The sequence below is a fragment of the Podarcis filfolensis genome, assembly GCF_964270895.1.
Source record: "Podarcis filfolensis genome assembly, chromosome: 2".
NCBI lineage: Eukaryota > Metazoa > Chordata > Lepidosauria > Squamata > Lacertidae > Podarcis > Podarcis filfolensis.
In genome coordinates this window covers 20,123,173-20,144,481 of record NC_139605.1, presented here as the reverse complement: position 1 = coordinate 20,144,481, position 21,309 = coordinate 20,123,173, and the positions used below count along the sequence as shown (strand labels likewise).

At 45.8% G+C, this 21,309-nt stretch overlaps 2 protein-coding genes across 2 annotated transcripts in view; both read right to left on the bottom strand.

Annotated features, from left to right (window-relative positions):
* LOC310757229 (uncharacterized protein) overlaps positions 1-21,309 on the bottom strand; it is a 141,096-nt gene that overhangs the window by 58,384 nt on the left and 61,403 nt on the right. The window lies entirely within an intron of this gene.
* Positions 1,703-18,476, bottom strand: LOC310757107 (uncharacterized protein). Its single transcript, XM_083602273.1, has 5 exons — positions 18,461-18,476; positions 17,614-17,741; positions 10,319-10,421; positions 4,849-5,050; positions 1,703-3,818 (listed from the first exon to the last, which is right to left on the bottom strand). Exons 2-5 carry the CDS (start codon positions 17,709-17,711, stop codon positions 3,229-3,231), a joined length of 993 nt encoding a protein of 330 aa, XP_083458399.1. The 5' UTR covers positions 17,712-17,741; positions 18,461-18,476; the 3' UTR covers positions 1,703-3,228.

Here is a 21,309-nt window from a genome sequence, read left to right as displayed (position 1 = left end):
TTGTAACCCAAGGCACATTTTCACCAATGGGGCCTCCCCCCCCTCAAAAAAATGGGTTGTAATCCAAAAAAATTGAGTTGAAATCCAAAAAAAGGGACACACACTTCCATGTTTGCCATGGTTGTAATTCAAAATGGTTGCAAACCAAGGTACCACTGATATGCAAAAATTAGACCACTGAAGTGAGAAAGTGTTTGGGTTCACCAGAGTTCTTTTGCTGCTGCACATTAAATAAAAGTGTGGAGGAGAGGAAAAGTGTCTGCTGTTTGTACTCTCAGGCTGCAGTCCTAAACATGGTGGGAATTACCTTTGAGCAAACATGCACAGGATTACACTACTAAGATAAAATGGCGAAGGTTTCACGCAGACAAAGGCTGCAGTAAGTGAACATGCACATCATTCAGCTTATCTCATCTCACAGAGTTGTTGTGAGGGTAAAATGGGGGGCGGGGGGCGGGGAGGACAATTTATTCCACCCCTGAGCTTTTTGAATGAAGGGCAAATGAAACTGACCTATGGAAAATGCAACTTGAAAAATGAGACATTGCGCATACCTTTGTAAACCAAGAAAACTTTCATAAAAATATTATAAATAAATAAATAAAAATAAAATAAATGAAACAAACAAATTGGGAAGTTAATTGGGTTAGACTTGCTAGGTGACAAAAAGATAATCAAATTGCACCAAAGATTGCTTGGAGTAAGACTATATTGAATACATAAATATTGTGCTCTGCATCTTCAATTATCTAAAGGTTTGTCACGTGGATGATGGAGCAAGCTTGTTGTCTCCTGCTCTGGAAATTAGGACCCAAACCAAGGGATTCAAATTACAAAAAAAGGAGATTCCAACTAAACATCAGGAAAAACTTTCTGGTGGTAAGAGGTCTTTGACAGTGGAACGGATATCCCTGAAAGATGTTGGACTCTTCTTTCTTGGAGGTTTTTAAGCAGAGGTTGGATGGCTATCTGTCATGGATGCTTTAGCTGAGATTCCTGCAATGCAGGTGGTTGGACTGTGTGACCCTCAAGGTCTCTTCCAACTCTACACTTCCATAATACCTTTTGAGCATGTAAAAATTATCAATTACATGGATGTATCTCTAGCACTAGGGTGGCGCTGTGGGTTAACCACAGAGCCTAGGATTTTCCGATCAGAAGGTGGGCGGTTCGAATCCCCGCAACGGGGTGAGCTCCAGTTGCTCGGTCCCTGCTCCTGCCAACCTAGCAGTTTGAAAGCACGTCAAAGTGCAAGTAGATAAATAGGTACCGCTCCTGTGGGAAGGTAAACGGTGTTTCCGTGCGCTGCTCTGGTTCGCCAGAAGAGGCTTAGTCATGCTGGCCATATCACCCGGAAGCTGTATGCAGGCTCCCTCGGCCAATAAAGCGAGATGAGCGCCGCAACCCCAGAGTCGTCCACAACTGGACCTAATGGTCAGGGGTCCCTTTACCTTTATCTCTAGCACTAATTACAATATGTGGGTCCTCATAAGACAAAAAGCAGAAGTAAAGAAAAACCTGAATATCTTCATATTAGCAAGGCTAATCTCTTTCTCCTGTGTGTTTAATTATAAATAAAACAACTGGACTAAGGACATTTTCCTTTACTTCTGATTTCTGCCACCCACATGTACCAATTAATGCTAGAGAATCCCTTGTGTTAAATACAATCTCCACATAAGAAGAAATCAGAAGATAAATCTTTGGCGACAATGATTGCAGATTTTATTATTCCACAACAAGAAGAAGGAAAACAAACTGTACACAAATCTCTGGACTGGAAGGCTAACCAACGGCAGATGGGTAAGAGCACATGCAAAATGAAAACAGAACAAAAATCAACACTAAACATGTCAGGCATTGTGAAGTCTAGCAATGAAATCCAACACTTTCACACAGCCCACCTCGACGGACTATCAGGGAGTAGCTCCTTAAGGATGAGAAAGGCTAAAAATATCAAATGTGTTATCATACATTGTGTCTTGCTTACTGAGTTGCCTCTCTGCACTAATTACAGGCTATCTTGCAGAAGGAGGCTGTTCAGGGTATGCAGAAGCAACTTGGAAGTTTCTCTTTGACACTAGAGGAGCCCATGCCTTTTGTTTTCTCGGCTAATGGGCGGGGTTTGCAAAGAGCCTCTTGGGACTCTGCAGGTCTGTTTTCTTTCTGCAACCCCCCTTTTGGCCCAACCACACCTAAGAAAGTACCTGTACTTGAACAGTAGCCATTGTTATTGCTGTAGGTTTGTAGGGGGTCAGTCTTGGGGATGGTTGAGATTCTCTTCTGAACCAGCGATCCTGTCACTGGGGAGGTTTAGAATCTAGTAGAAGAGGCTGCTGAACTGGTCTGACAACATAATGGCCTTGGCTGGACTGTTAAGCACCCGCAGGGCTGGATGAACCATTAAGCAAAATACGCATGTGTTTAGGGCATCAAAGGAAAAGGGGCACCATGGAAATTCCCCATTGCCGGATTTACCATGGACCAAATGGTCAGCTGAACCAGGTTCCACAAAAAAAAGCCTCCAAAATAATTGAAAAAAATACATATCTATGTATATACAATAATAAAAAATAACAACATAGTAAAAATAGAGATTAATGATTATTGAATGAAGATGTTTGCATTAGAAAACACAGGAGAAAATTTTTCATATATAAATAAAGTGGAAGTATACAAAAATAAACATTGTTTTCCATATTACTGTAGGCTTCATTTCAAAAAATAAAACTTAATTTTACAGTTTTATCATTGTTTATGTTTTGAATTAGATATATAAGGGGGCACCAAAACCTTTTAAGTGTCCAGGGCCTCTAAAGGTCCTAATCCAGCCCTGAAGCACCGTCATTTACATGTCATAGATACAAATGGGTGGGCCATTTCCCACCTCACCTGGCTGGATGCCATGTCATCCTAGGAAGGGGAGCGATAAGCCAGGGGAGTTGGTTCTGGTGGGTGAGTTTTATCTGAGGCTGGAAGCTGGAGAGACAGAGACAGGTCTTGCTCTGTGCGTGGGCCCAAACTGGTCACTTTGGGTCTTCTCTGGAAACCTAAGGGGGAAGCAAGATCTATTGGACTGTTAATGCTGTGAGTCCCTCCATCCTATGCTTAGGCTGTATATATGTGCAAATAAAACCACACATCCTAAAGACATCAGTCTCCACTGGCCTTCATTCCAAGGAAACCAAAACCTGGGTCAGGGCTGGAAAGCCTGGAGTCTCTCACCTCTCAGAGATTGGGGTGTGTGCAATATTTCACAGGCTTTTCCATGGTGTTGATGGAGCCTGCCATTCCATCGTGGTTCAGACTTTTGGCCGGTGAATCCTGGGCCTGCTGGCCCACCATGGACACCAGAGGACTTTTCATATTCGGAACGCTAGAAATTCTCTGGAAGAGGCCCAACTTCTGCAGGGCTTCATCCCTAGGGGACCTCTGGCCTCCAGGCAATGGCAACGGATGCTTATCTGTTCCCACAGCATCCTGTGTTGGCCCTCTGACAGCAGTGGAGCTGTCAAGGTGGTGGAGGAAGCGAGAGCGAAGCTCTTGGACGTTGACTCCTGACCTCATTATTGTGTCAAACTTCCTGAAGTAAGCAGGGTGAGATTCCGCCAATCTATGAGGCCCTCTGGATTTGGGAGAAGAAGGCTTGGGCCTGCTCCTCCTTGGAGTGATGTCAGCTGATTCCTCCGAAAGGGACTTGGTCATTTTAATCTTGAAAAGGGCAGGGTGAGGAGAACTGGGCCTAGCTGAGGCGGCCTCCACAGACGTACTTTGCTGCATCCTGGAGTCAACACTGTCCTTGCATTGGTCCTCAGCACCTGCACATACAACCAACGTGAGTGAGGAAAGTTGACTGCAGAAAGTCACGAATGCTTCAGCTGAGATTCCTGCACTGCTAGATGAACCTTGTGGATTCCTTCCAACTCCACAATTCTATGATTCTAAGGAAAAAGGTTGGAGGTTTCCTTAAGAACTCTCTCCCTTCCAGCCCGGCCAGATATGGTCCACCTCAACGTAATGGTTGTGGCAAATGCATTTGCTGCAGCTATGCGAATGCTACACCCATGGTTCCCGCAGTAAGCACATCAAGCATGAAGGCAGAAAGCAGAGGGGTGATGATGACTGGATTTCAGATCTAAAGCAGGATTCCCAAAACTGGTACCCTCCAAAAGTGTGGGACTACAATTCCCATCATCACTGCCCATTGCCACTTGACTTGCTGGGGATGATGGGAGTTGTAGTTCAAAACATGTGGAGGGCAGCAGGCTGGGGAAAGCTGATTTAATGGGGAAAGATCCATGTTTGGGGCCATGTGTGTGCGACAGAGATGCACCCATCTACTGTGTATGTGGGCTGAAGTTGGCAGTTGCCTGTTGGCAGTTACCATTCTAAGTGCTAAGGATTAAAGATTAGGCATGGAATGCCAAAAACGTCATTCCCACTAGTTTGACTGGAAGGCAGTGTGCTGCTGGGGGCCTAGGAGGCAGTAGAGGAGGAGAAATATACCCCCTTACACAGGCAAGCGACAGAAAGGACTGTAGGCATCAGTGAGCATGGGATGTGGGGGTAGAGAAGTAAGAAAAAGTTGATTTTAATGTGTTAAATGAAAACCACCAGCCAAATCACAGCTGCAGGAAGCCACATGAGAATGGACCTCGCTACACCAGCCAGCTGGCCTGTGTGCTGTAGATCAGGGCTGGGGAGCCTTTGGTCCTCCAGATGTTGCTGAACTACAGCTCCCATAATTCCTGGCCATTGGCTATGTTTGCTAGGGTTGATGGGAGTTGTAGTTCTACATTTCTAGAAGACATCCACAAATCTTTGTTAATGGGTTTGATTTCATCTCACCTAGTGGTTCTGCCAGTTCCTGATGACTACCTTCGTCTTCTTCTTCTTCTGCTTCTTCTTCTTCATCATCTAAAAGATCCTCATCCAAGGAGTCAATTGTCTGCAGCAAGTTCTCTAGACATTCCTTCTCTTCTGGGCTTAGCCCAGAGAAAAAATCTTCATCGTATTTTGAGGTGCCTTCAGAATGAGGTACAGGGCCCAACTAAAGGCAAAATAAGAAGTCTTAATACAAGAAGCCAGGATGAGGAGGGGGAAACATAACTTCTCAAAGCCAACAAATAATACTGCTACTTTTCCAATTAACCAATGGCAGATCCATGCCATACATTTAAAGCACATCCAAAACACATTTAAAGCACCTGACTTCTCCAAGAATCTTGGGAGCTGTAATTTGTTTTGGGTGCTGGGAATTGTAGCTCTTGGGAAAAACTATAATTCCCATGATTTTTTGGAGGGGGAGGGGGATCTGCTACAAGGCTAATGAATATGGGAGGTAGCTGACAGGGAAAACAATTTGGGAGAGGGGTAGCTGGGAATTAGTAACACTGAACAAGAAATGATTGTTAGCTCAAAGTCCTGAATCAGTACTGGGTGTGAGCTATTGATCATGGTGTACCTTTGTCTCTATTCAACTCTCTGCTCTAAACCTAAACTCATTTACTGATTCCACTGAGACTTTCAATGTACAGTCATACCTTGGAAGTCGAACGGAATCAGTTCCGGAAGTCCGTTCAACTTCCAAAACATTCAAAAACCAAATAGCGGCTTCTGGTTGCCTGCAGGAAGCTCCTGCAGCCAATCAGAAGCTGCAAAAGCCCCGTCGAAGGTTCGGGTTCCAAAAGAACATTTGCAAACCGGAACAATCACTTCTGGGTCTGCGGCGTTTGGGAACCAAAATGTCTGAATTCCAGGGCGTTTGATATCCAAGGTACAACTGTAATAGGAGTGCAATTGCACCCTTGCACCCTGATCCTATGGTCTCATCAAGATGGCTGTTGTTGTGTTTCAGGGATAGTGATGATCCTGGAATGATGAGCAGAATGTTAAGTCATCTGGTCACACCATTTTGGGTCTTGTATAATTGTACCACTGTAGATGCACAACTTAAGTATCTTATGCTAGGACTGCCATATTTCAAGAAGTGAAAATCCGGACACTTCCAATATGAGCTGCCATATTGCCTGGGTTTTCCCTGGACATTTTAACTGATTTTTGAAAATTTCACCCAGATGCCATTTTCGATGGGTGAATCCCAGCTATGTCCAGACATATGACAACCCTACCTTATGCCAGGGCAACACAACTCCCAGCATAAGGCACCAGTACAAGGGTGACACAGTGAATACCCCCACTCACTGGATCATCACCTTGTTGTGTTGAGTGGGCTTGCATGTTCCTATGACCCTTGTGAGCGAAGCCATCGGGAATCTCGTACTCCCAGCAGGGTCACCCAAGGCGGTAAGGTCAAAGGGAAGGAGCTAGACAAAGAATGATCCAAGAAGCCCTCAACGGCAGAACGGGCGGATGATAACAAGCAGTATGTTACAACGGCTGTGAAGGCGGATGAAGGCTGCAGCAGATAGGAATCTATCGGTTTGCTGTGACTACTTCACGCCATCAGAACAGAGCCCTACTGCGAAGACTGTGCGTTGGTCAGCGTGCACTGATCTACACACATAAAACAAATTCACGCACAGGTGTCTTCCAGAGGCCCATGGCGATCGACAAATGGTAACAGGGGCAGGATCGTGAAATCTGGAAGACCCTAGTCATGAACCGGCACATGGGCGGTGGATACAGATTCAGTCGTTCTGACTCAAGGAATGAGGCAGTTGAGCAGCTTGGCAGCTGTATCCATGACTGAGAAGCCCTTTTTAGGATCCACTCTGCTCACCCCGAAAAGGGGGAGGGGCTAGAAAAGGCGCCCTAAACATAGTCTGCCTCCCTTTTCCCCTGACTGGATTATCAACTCCCGCCCGGAAACCAATGTCCCCACTGTGCAAGGACGTGTGGATCCAGAATTGGCCTCCACAGTCACTTACGGACTCATTGTTAAAACCGTGTTTATGGAAGACAATCTTACTCGGCAACGAGTGATCACAGAAGAAGAAGAGGAGGAGGAGGAGGAGGAGGAGGAGAAGAAGAAGAAGAAGAGGCCTGTACAAGGGATATTAAGTGGAACCTCGGGTTGCAAACGTGATCCATGCAGGAGGCACGTTCGCAACCCGCAGCGCTGCGTCTGTGCATGCGCATGACACAATTCGGCGCTTCTGCGCATGTGCAAAGCTTGATTTAGTGTTTTTGCGCATGCGCGAGCGCCGAAACCCAGAAGTAACCCGTTCTAGTACTTCCAGGTTTGGCGTGTCCGCAACCCGAAAACACGCAACCCACAGCGTTCGCAACCTGAGGTATGACTGTACATACTCATGACTGTTAAGGAAAGTGAAAAAATGGTTAATTCTCCCCCAGTCTGCAGAAATGGTGTTTTCCCCCTCCCACAGTACAGCTGCAGACATCTTGTGACTGTCTTATCTGAGTTGCTGGATAAAATAGCACATAGCGCTGGGTAGATAAGGACTCAAATTACAGCATTCATTGTTGTGGAGTACAGGATAATCTGTTGGGAGACTGGAAACTCTTGGAAAGATGTGAAAATGTGTAAGACTTTGAGAAGAGCTTGTCTGAGAGAAGATGGACGACTTGCAAGGCTTCTTGGACTCGAAGAACTCTTGGCAGTTGCAGGACTTTGTTAGCCACTGCATCCCATCAGATGTCAAAGAGATAAACAACTACCTGAAATTCAGAAGACATCTTAAGGCAGCCCTGTTCAGGGAAGTTTTTAATATGTAATGCTGTACTGTTTTTAACACTTGATTGGGAGCCGCCCAGAGTGGCTGGGGAAACTCAGCCAGATGGGCGGGGTATAAATAATATATTGTTGTTGTTGTTGTTGTTGTTGTTGTTGTTGTTGTTGTTGTTGTTGTTGTTGTTGTTGTTATTATTATTATTATTTTATTTTGCACTTGCTATGCCGACTCTGTCTCAGCATAGACTTAATAAGCTGGCATCCTCTCCAGGCTCAAAAAGTGGAACTTCTTGTAGCAACTGTAAATAGTGCGCGTATATTGTGTGTGTGCTTGTGTATGCTAAGTAAAAGCTACCTCCGCTACACAATTGTTTCCTGCGGTGAGCCTGACAGCTCAGCTGAACATCTGTAGCGCATACACAACACCCAACAAAGTCCTGCACATCAGAGAACACAAGACAAGAATCATAGGACACCCTGAACCCTGACACGCGCTTGTGATGATCATAATCAGAACAATTATAACGCTGTGGTAATTATAATAATTAGGCAACCGGAAGAAAATATGGCTATTTAGCAATAGCTCCATTAGGTAGGAGGAAACCTGTGTGGCAAACATTATTTGAGTCAATATGTCATTCCCAGGAGCAGCAGTGTGGTGAACTGGTGTCAGGTTTTATAAAAAGCTATCGCTTTGGTTTGTCCTCTCCACTTCCTTGTGTACATATAGTTATTTTAATTCTATAATTCTGTCATTCAACCTCATCACCTATTTGTCAAGAGCAATTTTATTATTTGGCTAGCCTGTCCTATCCAGCTGCATCTCCCTTCTCAGGCCTGCTTCTGGTGTGCATTTGGACTAACAATGGCTGCCAAGAGAATTTGCTTGCCAGCCTGGACCCATTCACACTTCCAGCTTGGTTGACCAAACGTTTACATGCGGCATTATTGACGATAAAAACAATTAATTGCGATTAATTCATCGCATTCCGTAAATAATCTCAAGGTGATGCACAATGTACAGCTGATATACATGAAATACAAAACCGCATACAGTGGTACCTCAGGTTAAGTACTTAATTCCTTCCGGAGGTCCGTACTTAACCTGAAACTGTTCTTAACCTGAAGCACCACTTTAGCTAATGGGGCCTCCTGCTGCTGCTGTGCCGCCGGAGCACGATTTCTGTTCTCATCCTGAAGCAAAGTTCTTAACCTGAAGTACTATTTCTGGGTTAGCGGAGTCTGTAACCTGAAGCATATGTAACATGAAGCGTACATAACCCGAGGTACCACTGTATGCTTTTGCATTTATTGTATGTTTTCCTTCCTCGTAAAACAATCCACTCCAACATAGCTTGATAACGCTTCACAAAATCAAAGAGCAACCCCCCTACCTGGCTGGGAATGATGTCAGAGTTGGCAGCTGGAGAAAGCGTCCCATGCATAGAGCTCTCTTTTGCAGCCCACAGACAACACCCTTGCTCCTTGTACACTTGGAGGGTTGTGTGTCTGTGTGCAACCAGCTCATATCATATGAATCTGCCTTGCGCTGTCAAACTGTTGGTTCAACCAACCCAGTACGGTAAACTCTGACTGGCAGAAGCTCTCTAAGAAAGGTTATTTGCCACTGAGCTTAAAAAATACAGACCATGAACAAGACTACTGCACTCCACTCCTAGCCTGCTTCTCCTTCCCATTTAGGCACATCGAGTCTCCGTACCTGGATGAATTTCCTTGCTAATCTAGCTAGTGCTTATGTAAGGTTTCAAGTATAAAGGGTCATTTTGCCCAAGTTAGTGGGTGCTATTTCATCCAATACAGTTGTTTGGTCTAGACCCCAGCTGTGGTGTAAATCCCTCATTGCACTCAGCACGTGCAAACTAAGAGTGGACCTCAGTTTTGCGACTGAGATATGCAAGGCCCAATTCCTGCTCTAGGTCTCTTGTGTGTAAACTCCATCTCCTTTATCTGCAAAATGAGAGACACCACTTCCGCAAGTTTCTCCTGAGGAAGTTTTGAAACAGGCCCTTTGCCCTCTGAAAAGCAGGTGGTGATTAATAATAGTCAGTCCACATGGAGCATTGATGAAACGAGGGTTTGACAAGCAAATGTGTGGCTTTTGCTCATACCTCAGGCGGTGCTTCCTTGTTCCTTTGCTCGGTGGTGAGCTGGAGGCTTGCAGCTAAATTGTCCGTGTCCATTTCCTGTCACAACAGAAGCTGCTTCATCAAATCTACACGTTATAGGAAAAGAACGGGAAGGGGCTGAAACTGTATCAAGGCGACTCACGGTCCACATTCACAACTATGATACCGCTTTAAACAGTTGTGGCTTCCTGCAAAGAATTCTGGGAGCTGTAGTTTAAGGGTGCTCAGAGGAGACTCCTGTTCCCCTCCCAGAAGTGGTTTAACCAATCAATCCTTCTTCCCAGGCAGCTCTGACAATTGGATCTCTGAAAGGGGAATAGGAAGCTTCTAACAATTCTCAACACCCCTAAAAAAACTACATTTCCCAGACTGTTTAAAGTGGTATGAAAGCCCTTTAACTGCATGGCATGAGCGTGACGTTGAAGCAGACCCGATGAAATTAATTAACCTAAGTTGATTGTGTCTATTATATTCAGTGGGTCTAACGTCGGATGCAATCCCCAGTATTTATGTTTACCTTTTTTATTTTTATACGGGGATCCACAGAAAAGAAAAGGGGAGGCAGTGATGTGCAGTTAGTCATCGTCCTTTCAAGGCCAGGAGTGTGTGCACTTGGATAACTGGAGGGGAACCAAGTGTGTGGGAAGACAGAGATTAAAAGGAAGGTCTAAAAATATCCAGTTTCCAAAACAAAGTACTCCCAATTGTTTCACAGATCCTAGGACTCAAAGAAATCAGACAGATTAATTCTGCTTATGCAAATATGCATATGTATTTTTGGAAAGATTGTGGGGCTGTAGAATTGTTGCAGCACTGCTGGTTCTGCGGGGCTGGTTGTTTTAGTTTGTATGTAAGAGAACGTGGTTCTTGGGGCATCTCTGTTGTGTTTTATAAATCTTGCTAGCTTCTTTGAGGATTCTAGCTGAAAAGTGGGGTGTAAATCTTCTAAAACAACATGGCTGGCCTCGGCCCAGAATATCTGAAGGAGCATCTCCACCCCCATCGTTCAGCCCGAACACTGAGGTCCAGTGCCAAGGGCCTTCTGGCGGTCCCCTCACTGCAAGTAGTGAGGTTACAGGGAACCAGGCAGAGGGCCTTCATGGTAGTGGCACCCGCCCTGTGGAACGCCCTCCCATCAGATGTCAAAGGAATAGACAACTGTCTGACTTTTAGAAAACATTAGAAGGGAAGTTTTTAATGTTTGATATTTTATCGTGTTTTTAATATTCTGTTGGAAGCCGCCCAGAGTAAGTAATAAATTATTATTATTATTATTATTATTATTATTATTATTATTAACAACTCTTCCACCATACTCTACAGGCTAGCCTTCATCAACCTGGACCCTTCCTAATGTCTTAGACTACAACTTCCAGCAGCCCCAGTCAATTCTGGGTCCCACATTCCTGCTATAGCCCCTCAGTTGGCATATTTGAAGTGCAGGATTCCACCCTTAATAATAATGAATAATAATACATTTATTATTTATACCCCTCCCATCTGACTGAGTTTCCCCAGCCACTGGGCGGCTCCCAATCAAATATTAAAAACAACAGAGCATTAAATATTTAAAACTTCCCTAAACAGGGCTGCTTTCAGATGTCTTTTAAAAATAGGATAGTTGCTTATTTCCTTGACACCTGGTGGGAGAGCGTTCCACAGGGCGGGCGCCACTACCGAGAAGGCCCTCCGCCTGGTTCCCTGTAACTTGGCTTCTTGCAGCGAGGGAACCACCAGAAAGCCCTCGGAGCTGGACCTCAGTGTCCGGGCTGAACAATGGGGGTGGAGACTCTCTGTCAGGTATACAGGACCGTGGCCATTTAGGGCTTTAAAGGTCAGCACCAACACTTTGAATTGTGCTCAGAAACGTACTGGGAGCCAATGCAGATCTCTCAGGACCGGTGTTATGTGGTCCCGGCGGCCACTCCCAGACACCAGTCTAGCTGCCGCATTCTGGATTAATTGCAGTTTCCCGGTCACCTTCAAAGGTAGCCCCACGTAGAGCGCGTTGCAGTAGTCCAAGCGGGAGATAACTAGAGCATGCACTACTCTGGTGAGACAGTCTGCGGGCAGGTAGGGTCTCAGCCTGTGTACCAGATGGAACTGGTAAACAGCTGCCCTGGACACAGAATTAACCTGCACCTCCATGGACAGCTGTGAGTCCAAAATGACTCCCAGGCTGCGCACCTGGTCCTTCAGGGGCACAGTTACCCCATTCAGGACCAGGGAGTCCTCCACACCCACTGCCCCCTGTCTTAGTTTTCCACAGAGGCTGGGCAGAAGCACCAAGTGGGTATGGAGCTTGCTGGAATCCCTGAAGCCTGCAGTGATTCCTTCTCAACCTGAAAATGAGCCGGTGCTAACAAATAAACCAGAAGGCTCCAATACTCTCTCCCAAAGGAAACCAGTTCTGCAAAACTTTCCCCCTTGCCACATCAAGCAGTTGGTCCCTTACCTTTCCCGCCCCGACCTGGCCACAGTGATCCATGCGATGGTCATCTCCAGGCTTGACTACTGTAATTCGCTCTACGCAGGGCTGCCCTTGAAGCTGTCCCAGAAACTCCAGCGGGTGCAGAATGCTGCAGCGAGGCTCCTCACGGGGTCTCTGCCATGGGAGCATATTCACCCAGTGCTTTTCCAGCTGCACTGGCTCCCGGTGCAGTACAGGGTCAGATTTAAGGTGCTGGTTTTGACCTTTAAAGCCCTTCGCGGCCTAGGACCCTCGTACCTACGGGACCGCCTCTCCCGGTATGCCCCACGGAGAGCCTCAAGGTCCATAAATAGCAACACCCTAGTGGTCCCAGGCCCTAAAGAAGTTAGATTGGCTTCAACCAGAGCCAGGGCCTTTTCAACACTGGCTCCGGCATGGTGGAACGCTCTGTCTCATGAGACCGGGGCCTGCAGGATCTGATTTCTTTCCTCAGGGCCTGAAAAACAGAGTTGTTCCACCTGGCCTTTGGCTTGGAGCCAATTTGATTCCCTCCCCCTCTTTCTTTTTCCTTCTCCCCCTATGATGAGGCTGCATTTTAATATTTTAATGTTTCAATATTTTAATGATGTATTTTAATCTTGTTTTTAAGTTGTATTCATTCAATTTGTTTTTATTATTGCTTGTTAGCCACCCTGAGCCCAGCCTTGGCTGGGGAGGGTGGGGTATAAATAATAATAATAATTATTATTATTATTATTAAAGCTGTTCTGAATCTCTCATCTACTGTGGTGGGTTGGTGCGGAGTCTGTGCATCAAAATTGTTGGCACCCGTCTGCCTCAAGAGAGAATAGAGTGCGCCTCCGGGGGTGAAGTCAAACAGCTGCATTAGCAGCACTGAAGTGATCTCCCCAGAGTGCAAGCCTGGGAGGCAGTGTGTATGCAGGTCCTGGGCTGCTCAGATGACAAGATCTGCCCCCCTTCTTGGCCTCACTGATGTGGTCCAAAGGAAAGGAAAGCAATGCATTTTTCACCAGCTTGGCTGCAGTAGTTTCCCGAAGGAAGAGCACAAGGCGCCATCTAAACATCTTAGGGCAGGGGTCAGCAAACTTTTTCAGCAGGGGGCCGATTCACTGTCCCTCAGACCTTGGGGGGGCAGACTATATTTGGGGGGGGGAGAGAAATGAACGGATTCCTATGCCCCACAAATAACCCAGCGATGCATTTTAAATAAAAGCACACATTCTACTCATGTAAAAACACCAGCCAGGCCCCACAAATAATCCAGAGATGCATTTTAAATAAAAGGACACATTCTACACACTGATTCCCAGACCGTCCATGGGCCGGATTTAGAAGGCGATTGGGCCAGATCTGGCCCCCGGGCCTTAGTTTGCCTACCCATGTCTTAGGGACTCCACTCCAGGTTTGTGTAGAGTTTACTCCTTAGCCTTTTCTTCTTCTGAAGATGTCCCACAAGGCAGCGGAGGTTTAGGATCAGACTTTTCCTTCTCCTCGGTGGGCTACCTTCCCAGGTTGATGAGCCCTGTCTGCCCCTCACTTCCCTCTACAGTGCATGTGCAGAAACTGCCTTCTTGACCCTTGGACCCACTATTGGTCTTGTCTGCTCAATCGGCCAGAGCCTGTCTCCACATGCAGGGGAAGTCCGAAACTCACCGAGGGTTTGAGACCCATCAGCTACTCTCACCTGGTTTAGTGGGCCAGTCAAAGCCGTTCCCGAGGTGTGGCTGCTGCCACATGCCAATAGCTTCTAGGAGCTACAGGTGAGTGGTGCCTGGAAACCAGGGACACCTAGGAACATTGGACCTGCCTCATGTGTCCCAGAACATTGAAACTTTTGCCCTGCCAGACTTAAAACTATATTATGAAACAGCGGCTTTTTGCTGGCTGAAAAACTGGCTACTTCTTGAGAACACAGACATTTTGGATTTGGAAGGGTTTAATAACAGGTTTGGTTGGCATGCATATATATGGTATGACAAGGTAAAAATTCACAAAGGTTTCAAAAACCATATTGTTAGGAAAGCATTATATAATGTTTGGATTCGGTATAAAGATCTGTTGGAAAACAAAACCCCTAGGTGGCTGTCACCAATGGAAGCTAAGGAAGTGAAAAAACTTAATATGGAATCTAAATGGCCAAAATACTGGGAAATTATAGAACAAGAAGAGGGAAAAGTGAGATTGCAGAGCTATGAGAAATTGAAGTCTAAAGTAAGAGACTGGCTTCATTATTATCAGATAAATGAAGTATTCAAACAGGACAGGAAAATTGGCTTTCAGGTGGAGAGATCAAAATTAGAAACAGAATTGTTGGAACCCAATACTAAGAATTTGTCAAGAATGTATAACTTGCTGTTGAAATGGAATACACAGGATGAGACGGTTAAATCAGCTATGATTAAATGGGCACAAGACATTGGTCATGACATCATGTTTGCTGACTGGGAACAGTTATGGACCACCGGTATAAAGTTCACGGCATGTAATGCCTTAAGAGAGAACATTATGAAAATGATTTATAGGTGGTACATGACCCCAGTCAAGCTTGCAAAAATCTATCATACGCCCAATAATAAATGCTGGAAATGTAATGAAACTGAAGGTACTTTCTACCACCTTTGGTGGACGTGCCCAAGGATCAAGGCCTTCTGGGAAATGATCTATAATGAAATTAAGAAGGTCCTTAAGTGTACCTTTCATAAGAAACCAGAGGCTTTTCTCCTGGGCATGGTGGGCCAATTGGTGCCAAGGAAAGATAGGACGTTCTTTATGTATGCTACAACAGCAGCAAGAGTTCTTTTAGCAAAGTATTGGAAGATGCAAGAACTACCCACGCTGGAAGAGTGGCAGATGAAGGTGATAGACTATATGGGACTGGCCGAGATGACTGGCAGAATCCGCGACCAAGGGAAAGAGACGGTGGAAGAAGATTGGAAGAAATTTAAAGTTTATCTTAAGAACTGTTGTAAAATTAATGAGTGCTAAAATGTCATGGGTAATGTAAAACAGAATTGCAGCGATAAATGATTGGGTAAGAGAAAAAGGATCAAAGAAATTGAATCATAAGTAACTGAAATTAGGGGTTGCTGAAAAAGTTTAAAATACGTGTTTATATGTTTGTTTGTCTATGTATTGTTAGTTGTGAAGTGTCTCAATTCATGTTGGAAAATCAATAAAAAAAATTATTAAAAAAAAAACAGAACATTGAAACTTTCTTACTTTCCTGATAGCTGCCAACCTTGCCTGCCAGCTCAGAGCCCAATGAACTTCTCCTTTTTTCTTTTCTTTTCTTTTTTTTTTGATCTGCCTATCTCGTTCCTGCCAGCAGGTGACATCCACCGATAAGCGTACAGTAATTTGTTTCTTTCTCACAACAGAGACACCCGTTATCTTTTTCCAGCGTTCCAAAGCAGCCACAATATTCCCAAAGCTGGTGTAGCTGGTGGGTGCTGCTTTGAAGAATATCTGTGCTGATCAGGTGCCACCGTTGCCATTGTTCCGTGAATGGCACCAGTATTTATCGCAGTGACTGTGAATTTCTAACCAAGCGCATCCTAGATATAAAGGGCAAGCAAAAATAAAAAATGACTCAAAGCACCTATAAGCTAGGATTATGTGAAACAGGCACAAATATAAATCATTGGGGTTCCCCCCCCAAAAAAAGTGCTTATAATGAATAGAAATGAATATATTGGTCATATGGCTTTTATAGAGCAATTCTTTGTTTGGGCCACATTAATTGTGCTACCCAGTTTCTCTCTCTCTAGTAATCACCACTATTGACATGTGCCCCCCACCAGAAGGCTGTCCACAAGTGCTGAGGGTGGGGGAGAGATTTCCCACCCCTGGGCTATAGGATATGGTAGAAACTCTGCTACACTAGCAGAATGTGAGACTCGTGGCTGGCATAAGAGATACCCTGATAGAACATTCTAGAACATACCAGTGCAACAAACAGAGAAAGAAAACGGAAAGTGTCTTTTAAGGCGGTGCTTGCCAACTGCTGATTTTATAAATTCTAATAGCTAGATAGATAGATTTAAAATCTGCTGCTCACTTCACTTGCATAGGAGCCAACTCCTAGGGGCGAAAGTCCCTTTGACCCTCCCCAATAAAATATTTGAGTAAGCGAGGCCCCCCCACAACTTGATGGGCATTGCTGTTCAAATGGTCTGTGTGTTCCGTGTCTTGTGATGGATTAAGCGGGGGGGGGGTGGTGGTGATATTTTATTCAAGTTGGCAGCCCTGTTCACTTGGAATCTAAGAACGTAAGATGAGGCCCCCCCCCCCATTAATCAGGGACATATTTTCAGTCAAGTAAATGCTTTTAACTTGATTAATCTAACCAACCAATGATTCAACATTGCAGCCCTACTAAATGCAAGATCTCCAGGAGGCTTCGTCCCAATGGTTGAGAACCTAAGAGGGGCCCCGCCGCTCTAGCCCCCCCGTTCTCACAGGGGCCATCCGGATGTTGGTGGGAACCCCTCTAGCAAGACCTAAGCACAATAGCACCCTCCCTTCCTGTCAGGAGCATTATTACTGCCTCTCAGGGTGGAGGCAGAGCATAGCCATCAGGCCTAGCAGCCGCAGATAGCCTTATCCTCAATTTACCCCATGGTAAATTAAGGCCCAGGGGCTGCATCCAGCTTAATCGCCTTCTAAATCCGGCCCGTGGACGGTCCAGGAATCAGAGTGTTTTTACATGAGTAGAATGTGTCCTTTTATTTAAAATGCATCTCTCAGTTATTTGTGGGACATAGGAATTTGTTCATTTTATTTTATTTTCAAAATATAGTCCGGCCCCCCACAAGGTCTGAAGGACAGTGGACCGGCCCCCTGCTGAAAAGTTTGCTGACCCCTGATTTACCCAGTCCTTAAAAATCCTGAAATTTGTTTGATCCAGCTAAAAGGCAGCCCAATTTCTTTTTTTAAAAGCTTAACAGCATTCAAAAGTTCCACCCAGTTGTTTGGATAGCTAATCAAACAGCACTTGGTGCTCTTTTCTCCTCCGATGGTCCTTGAACACACTTTCAGAGGTGCAATGCAAGGAAAGTTTTGCTACTCCTGGATAGCACAGGACTGTCGCCTTTGTATCACAACCTCAAGGTTTTTATCCTTCTCCCCAGCTATGGACATAGCCGGGGTGGGTGCAGCTGCCTCTCTAAATCAAGTAAATAAATAAAAATACTTAACCAACTGACCAACTGCATCGCAGTTAACTCGGTTTTGCCCCCCCCCAACATAAAGCCTAAAATAAATCCTGGCTATGCCCATACCCCACCTCCAACAGCCCCCTTTGCTTGAACTGAAATTGAAATATAATAGAAAGGGAACTCTGAGACGGTCTTTCTGCTTACCAGCCTGTCCTTAGCCTCCTCTGTTTCTTGGAACTCAGGTGTTGGGAGACCAAAGGAGCTGTGGCTAGCAGTTTGTGGTCCCTCTTTTCGTTCCCCATGGAAATGGGCGACCCTGCCTGGGATTGGTCCTGGATGCATGGAGAGCTTTGTACTGTTTGTTTGGACTCTCGGTGGCATGCAAATAAGAGTTATTTCCTTATTGAAGCATCCAAAAGCTGTGTCAACAGGACAAGTGCTGCCTTGCCCTTCACCCAGGCCCGTTCCCTTTAGAAAGCAATGGCCTCCCCTCTTGCGCAAACACTTCAGCCAACCTAGGGTGGAAGGACTGAAAAGGAGGGGAGAGCCTAGCGGTTGCAGGTATCTTAGCTACCAAACCGCCCGGGGACAGGAGAAACTCTTTGTTACCGTGGGAACAGCAAGCTCCTTCACGCCATTGTGGAACTACCACCTCAGCTTAAGTCAATTCAAATATCATATAAAAGGCACACTCTGACATTTCACAACTTAGGGGGCCTTGCAGGCAGCAGGCAAGCGGGGAGTCTCTCCCACCCCAATATGCCTTTCATGAGTGAAGGATGCACTCTAGGCCCATCAAAAGCAGCTAGACAGCCTGAGCCATTAATAAACTTAATTGCTTTGGATCCCATCCAGAATTATCCATGTCGAAGCTCAGGCTCATCTTCTGCAAGCTGAGCAGCAGCCTTTTTTGTACGCGTACCCTGGTTTTGTGCCTTGAGCACAGGGATGAGGGAGCTGAGGGCCATTGGCGCCTGCATCTGGCCCTTGAGCCCCTCCCCAAGCTTCACATCAGCCACGCTCATCCCCACCCAGGCTGCGTAGCACCCACCTTGATTGTTTTTGCTGGCTAGAACATGCCCTTGAGCTTGCTTGTTTGCATGGAGGACAGAGAGGAGTCTGCAAGTGCGTGTGCAAGATACGTTTAAAGCATGGGTCTCAAACCCTCGGAGAGTTAGGGACTTCCTCTGCATGCAAAGACAAGCTGTAGCAGATTGAGCGGACAAGGCCAAGCCTGGGTCCCATGGTCAAGAAGGCAGATTCTGCACTTGCTGTAGAGGGAAGTGAGGGGCAGATGGGGCTCGTCAACCTGAGAAGGTAGCCCATCTAAGAGAAGGAAAACTCTGGTCCTAAACCTCTGCTGCTTTGCGGGATATCTTCGGGAAAAGGAAAAGCTAAGGAGGAGTAAACACAATTCATAGTGGACTCCCTAAGACTGTTGCATGGCACCTTGTACATCTCCTTCCAAGCTGGTGCCAAACATATTGCTCTGCTTTCCTTTGGACCATAGGTTTAAGGTGCTGGTTTTAACCTTTAAAGCCCTATACGGCCTAGGACCCTCATACCGCCTCTCCTGGTATGTCCCGTGGAGGATCTTATGGTCTTCAAATAAAAACATCTTGGAGATCCCGGGCGACAGGGAGGTTAGGCTGGCCTCAACCAGAGCCAGGACTTTTTCGGCCGTGGCCCCGATCTGGTAGAACACTCTGTCACAAGAGACTAGGGCCCTGCAGGACTTGACATCTTTCCACAGGGCCTGCAAGACAGAGCTGGTCCACCAGGCCTTTGGCCAAGGCACAGTCTGACCCCCTCTCTCCTTCTGTAATCTTCATAGAACTCTAGCCCAATGGTTGCCATTAATTTGATTCTGAACTGATTTTAGAATGTATTTCAATTAATTGACTGTGGTTTTATGTAAATTGTGCTATTTTTACTGTTGTTAGCCGCTCTGAGCCCGGCTTTGGCTGGGGAGGGCGGGATATAAATAAAATATTATTATTATTATTATCATAAGTGAGGCTGGTATTGTCGTCTGTGTTATGTACTGAAGTTCTCACCCTGGGCCAGCAGGGGGATACTGTAGATAGTTTTCACTCAGGTCCACATATGCAAATAAGGGATTGAAAGTGACATTCAGTGATTGGATAGTTACAGAAAGTGGTTACTGTTGCGTTCTAGTGGAGCTCTATATAAGCAGGCTGGCTGAACCCTTCAGCTCAGTTCTGTTCTGGCCTGTGAATAAACAAGAGCTGTTTGAAGAATTGCTGTGTTGCCTGATATGTTCACCCACAACTTAACAATCTGGGAATCCCAGGACCTCCTTATACACTGCCCAGGCTTGCGCCCCAGGGAGGCCAATTTGGTACTTGCAGTGATTTGACTTCACCCCCAGCGGTGCATGCTATTGCCTCTCGAGACAGAAGGATGCCAACAGAAACAAAGGGCAAGCTGATATTCTGTAGGGATGGTTTTATTCCTGTGTTCCATTAAATGCCCAGCACATTGCTAAAGTAAACACATCCATAGTTGTAATAGGGATCCTCTAGGGATGAGCAAAGAGGAGCAGTGGACAGAAGGACCCTTACTGACTACCCCAAAACTAATATTTATTGATGGGCAGCATATATACTTAAAATAAATGCTCTCTGAGAAAACCTTGCTTCCTGAACAATGCAAACAGGCACACACTTTTTGCTTCTCCTGTCACTGCTTCAGATGGTTGGTTGGTAGGAGAAGGGATGAAGTATTTTCCAGAAATTAGGCAAATGAAGTATGCTGCTCCAAAAGCACACTTAATTTGCATGGTTATCTTTGATTTGCCTGTTATGCAAACTACATTGCAGAGATTTTTTTGCTTTCCTCTTCCCTTGTTGTTGTTGTTGTTATTGGGAGGTTGTGATAACTGCAACTTCACACTCTGCCTATGATGTTTTCATCCCACCTGCTATTGGGCATAGGTAAAGGTAAAGGGACCCCTGACCATTAGGTCCAGTCGTTGGGGTTGCAACGCTCATCTCGCTTTATTGGTCGAGGGAGCCGGTGTACAGCTTCTGGGTCATGTGGCCAGCATGACTAAGCCGCTTCTGGCGAATCAGAGCAGCGCATGGAAACACTGTTTACCTTCCCGCCGGAGTGGTACCTATTTATCTACTTGCACTTTGACGTGCTTTCGAGCTGCTAGGTTGGCAGGAGCAGGGGCCGAGCAACGGGAGCTCACCCCATTGTGGGGATTCGAACCTCCGACTTTCTGATCGGCAAGTCCTAGGCTCTGTGGTTTAACCCACAGCGCCACCCCCATCCCTGCTATTGGGCATAGGGAGAGTTTATCTAGACATTATCTTGTGAGTCCTTGGCTTCTAATTGTATTTCAGGCAGGAAAGTTCTGAAATGATGGAATCAACTGTAGTTCATCAGATTAGTTAAACTACGGAACTCGTTCCCATAGGAGGCAGCGACGGTCACTCACTTAAATGGCTTTAAGAGAGTACACAAATTCATGGAGACGAATATCCATGGCCATTAGCCATCATGACTATTCTCTGCCTCCGCACTAAGGGGCAGTACTGTAATGCTTCTGAGTACCAATGGCTGGAAACTACGGCCCCGTGGAGAACGGGACGCTGCAATAGTTGGGCCATTGGCCTCATCCAGCTCCTCAAGTCAGTTCATTCCAACTGACTTCCTTCCGGAGATCTTGCATTTAGTAGTGTTGTCATGTTTAACAATTGGTTTGTTGGATCAATCCCTTGAAAAATATTTGTCTAAACCAGCCTTTCTCAACCTGTAGGTCCCCAGATGTTGTTGAACTACAACTCCCATCACCCCTAGCTAGCAAGGCCAGAGCTCAGGGATGATGGGAGTTGTAGTCCAACAACATCTGAGGACCCACAGATGCTCCCG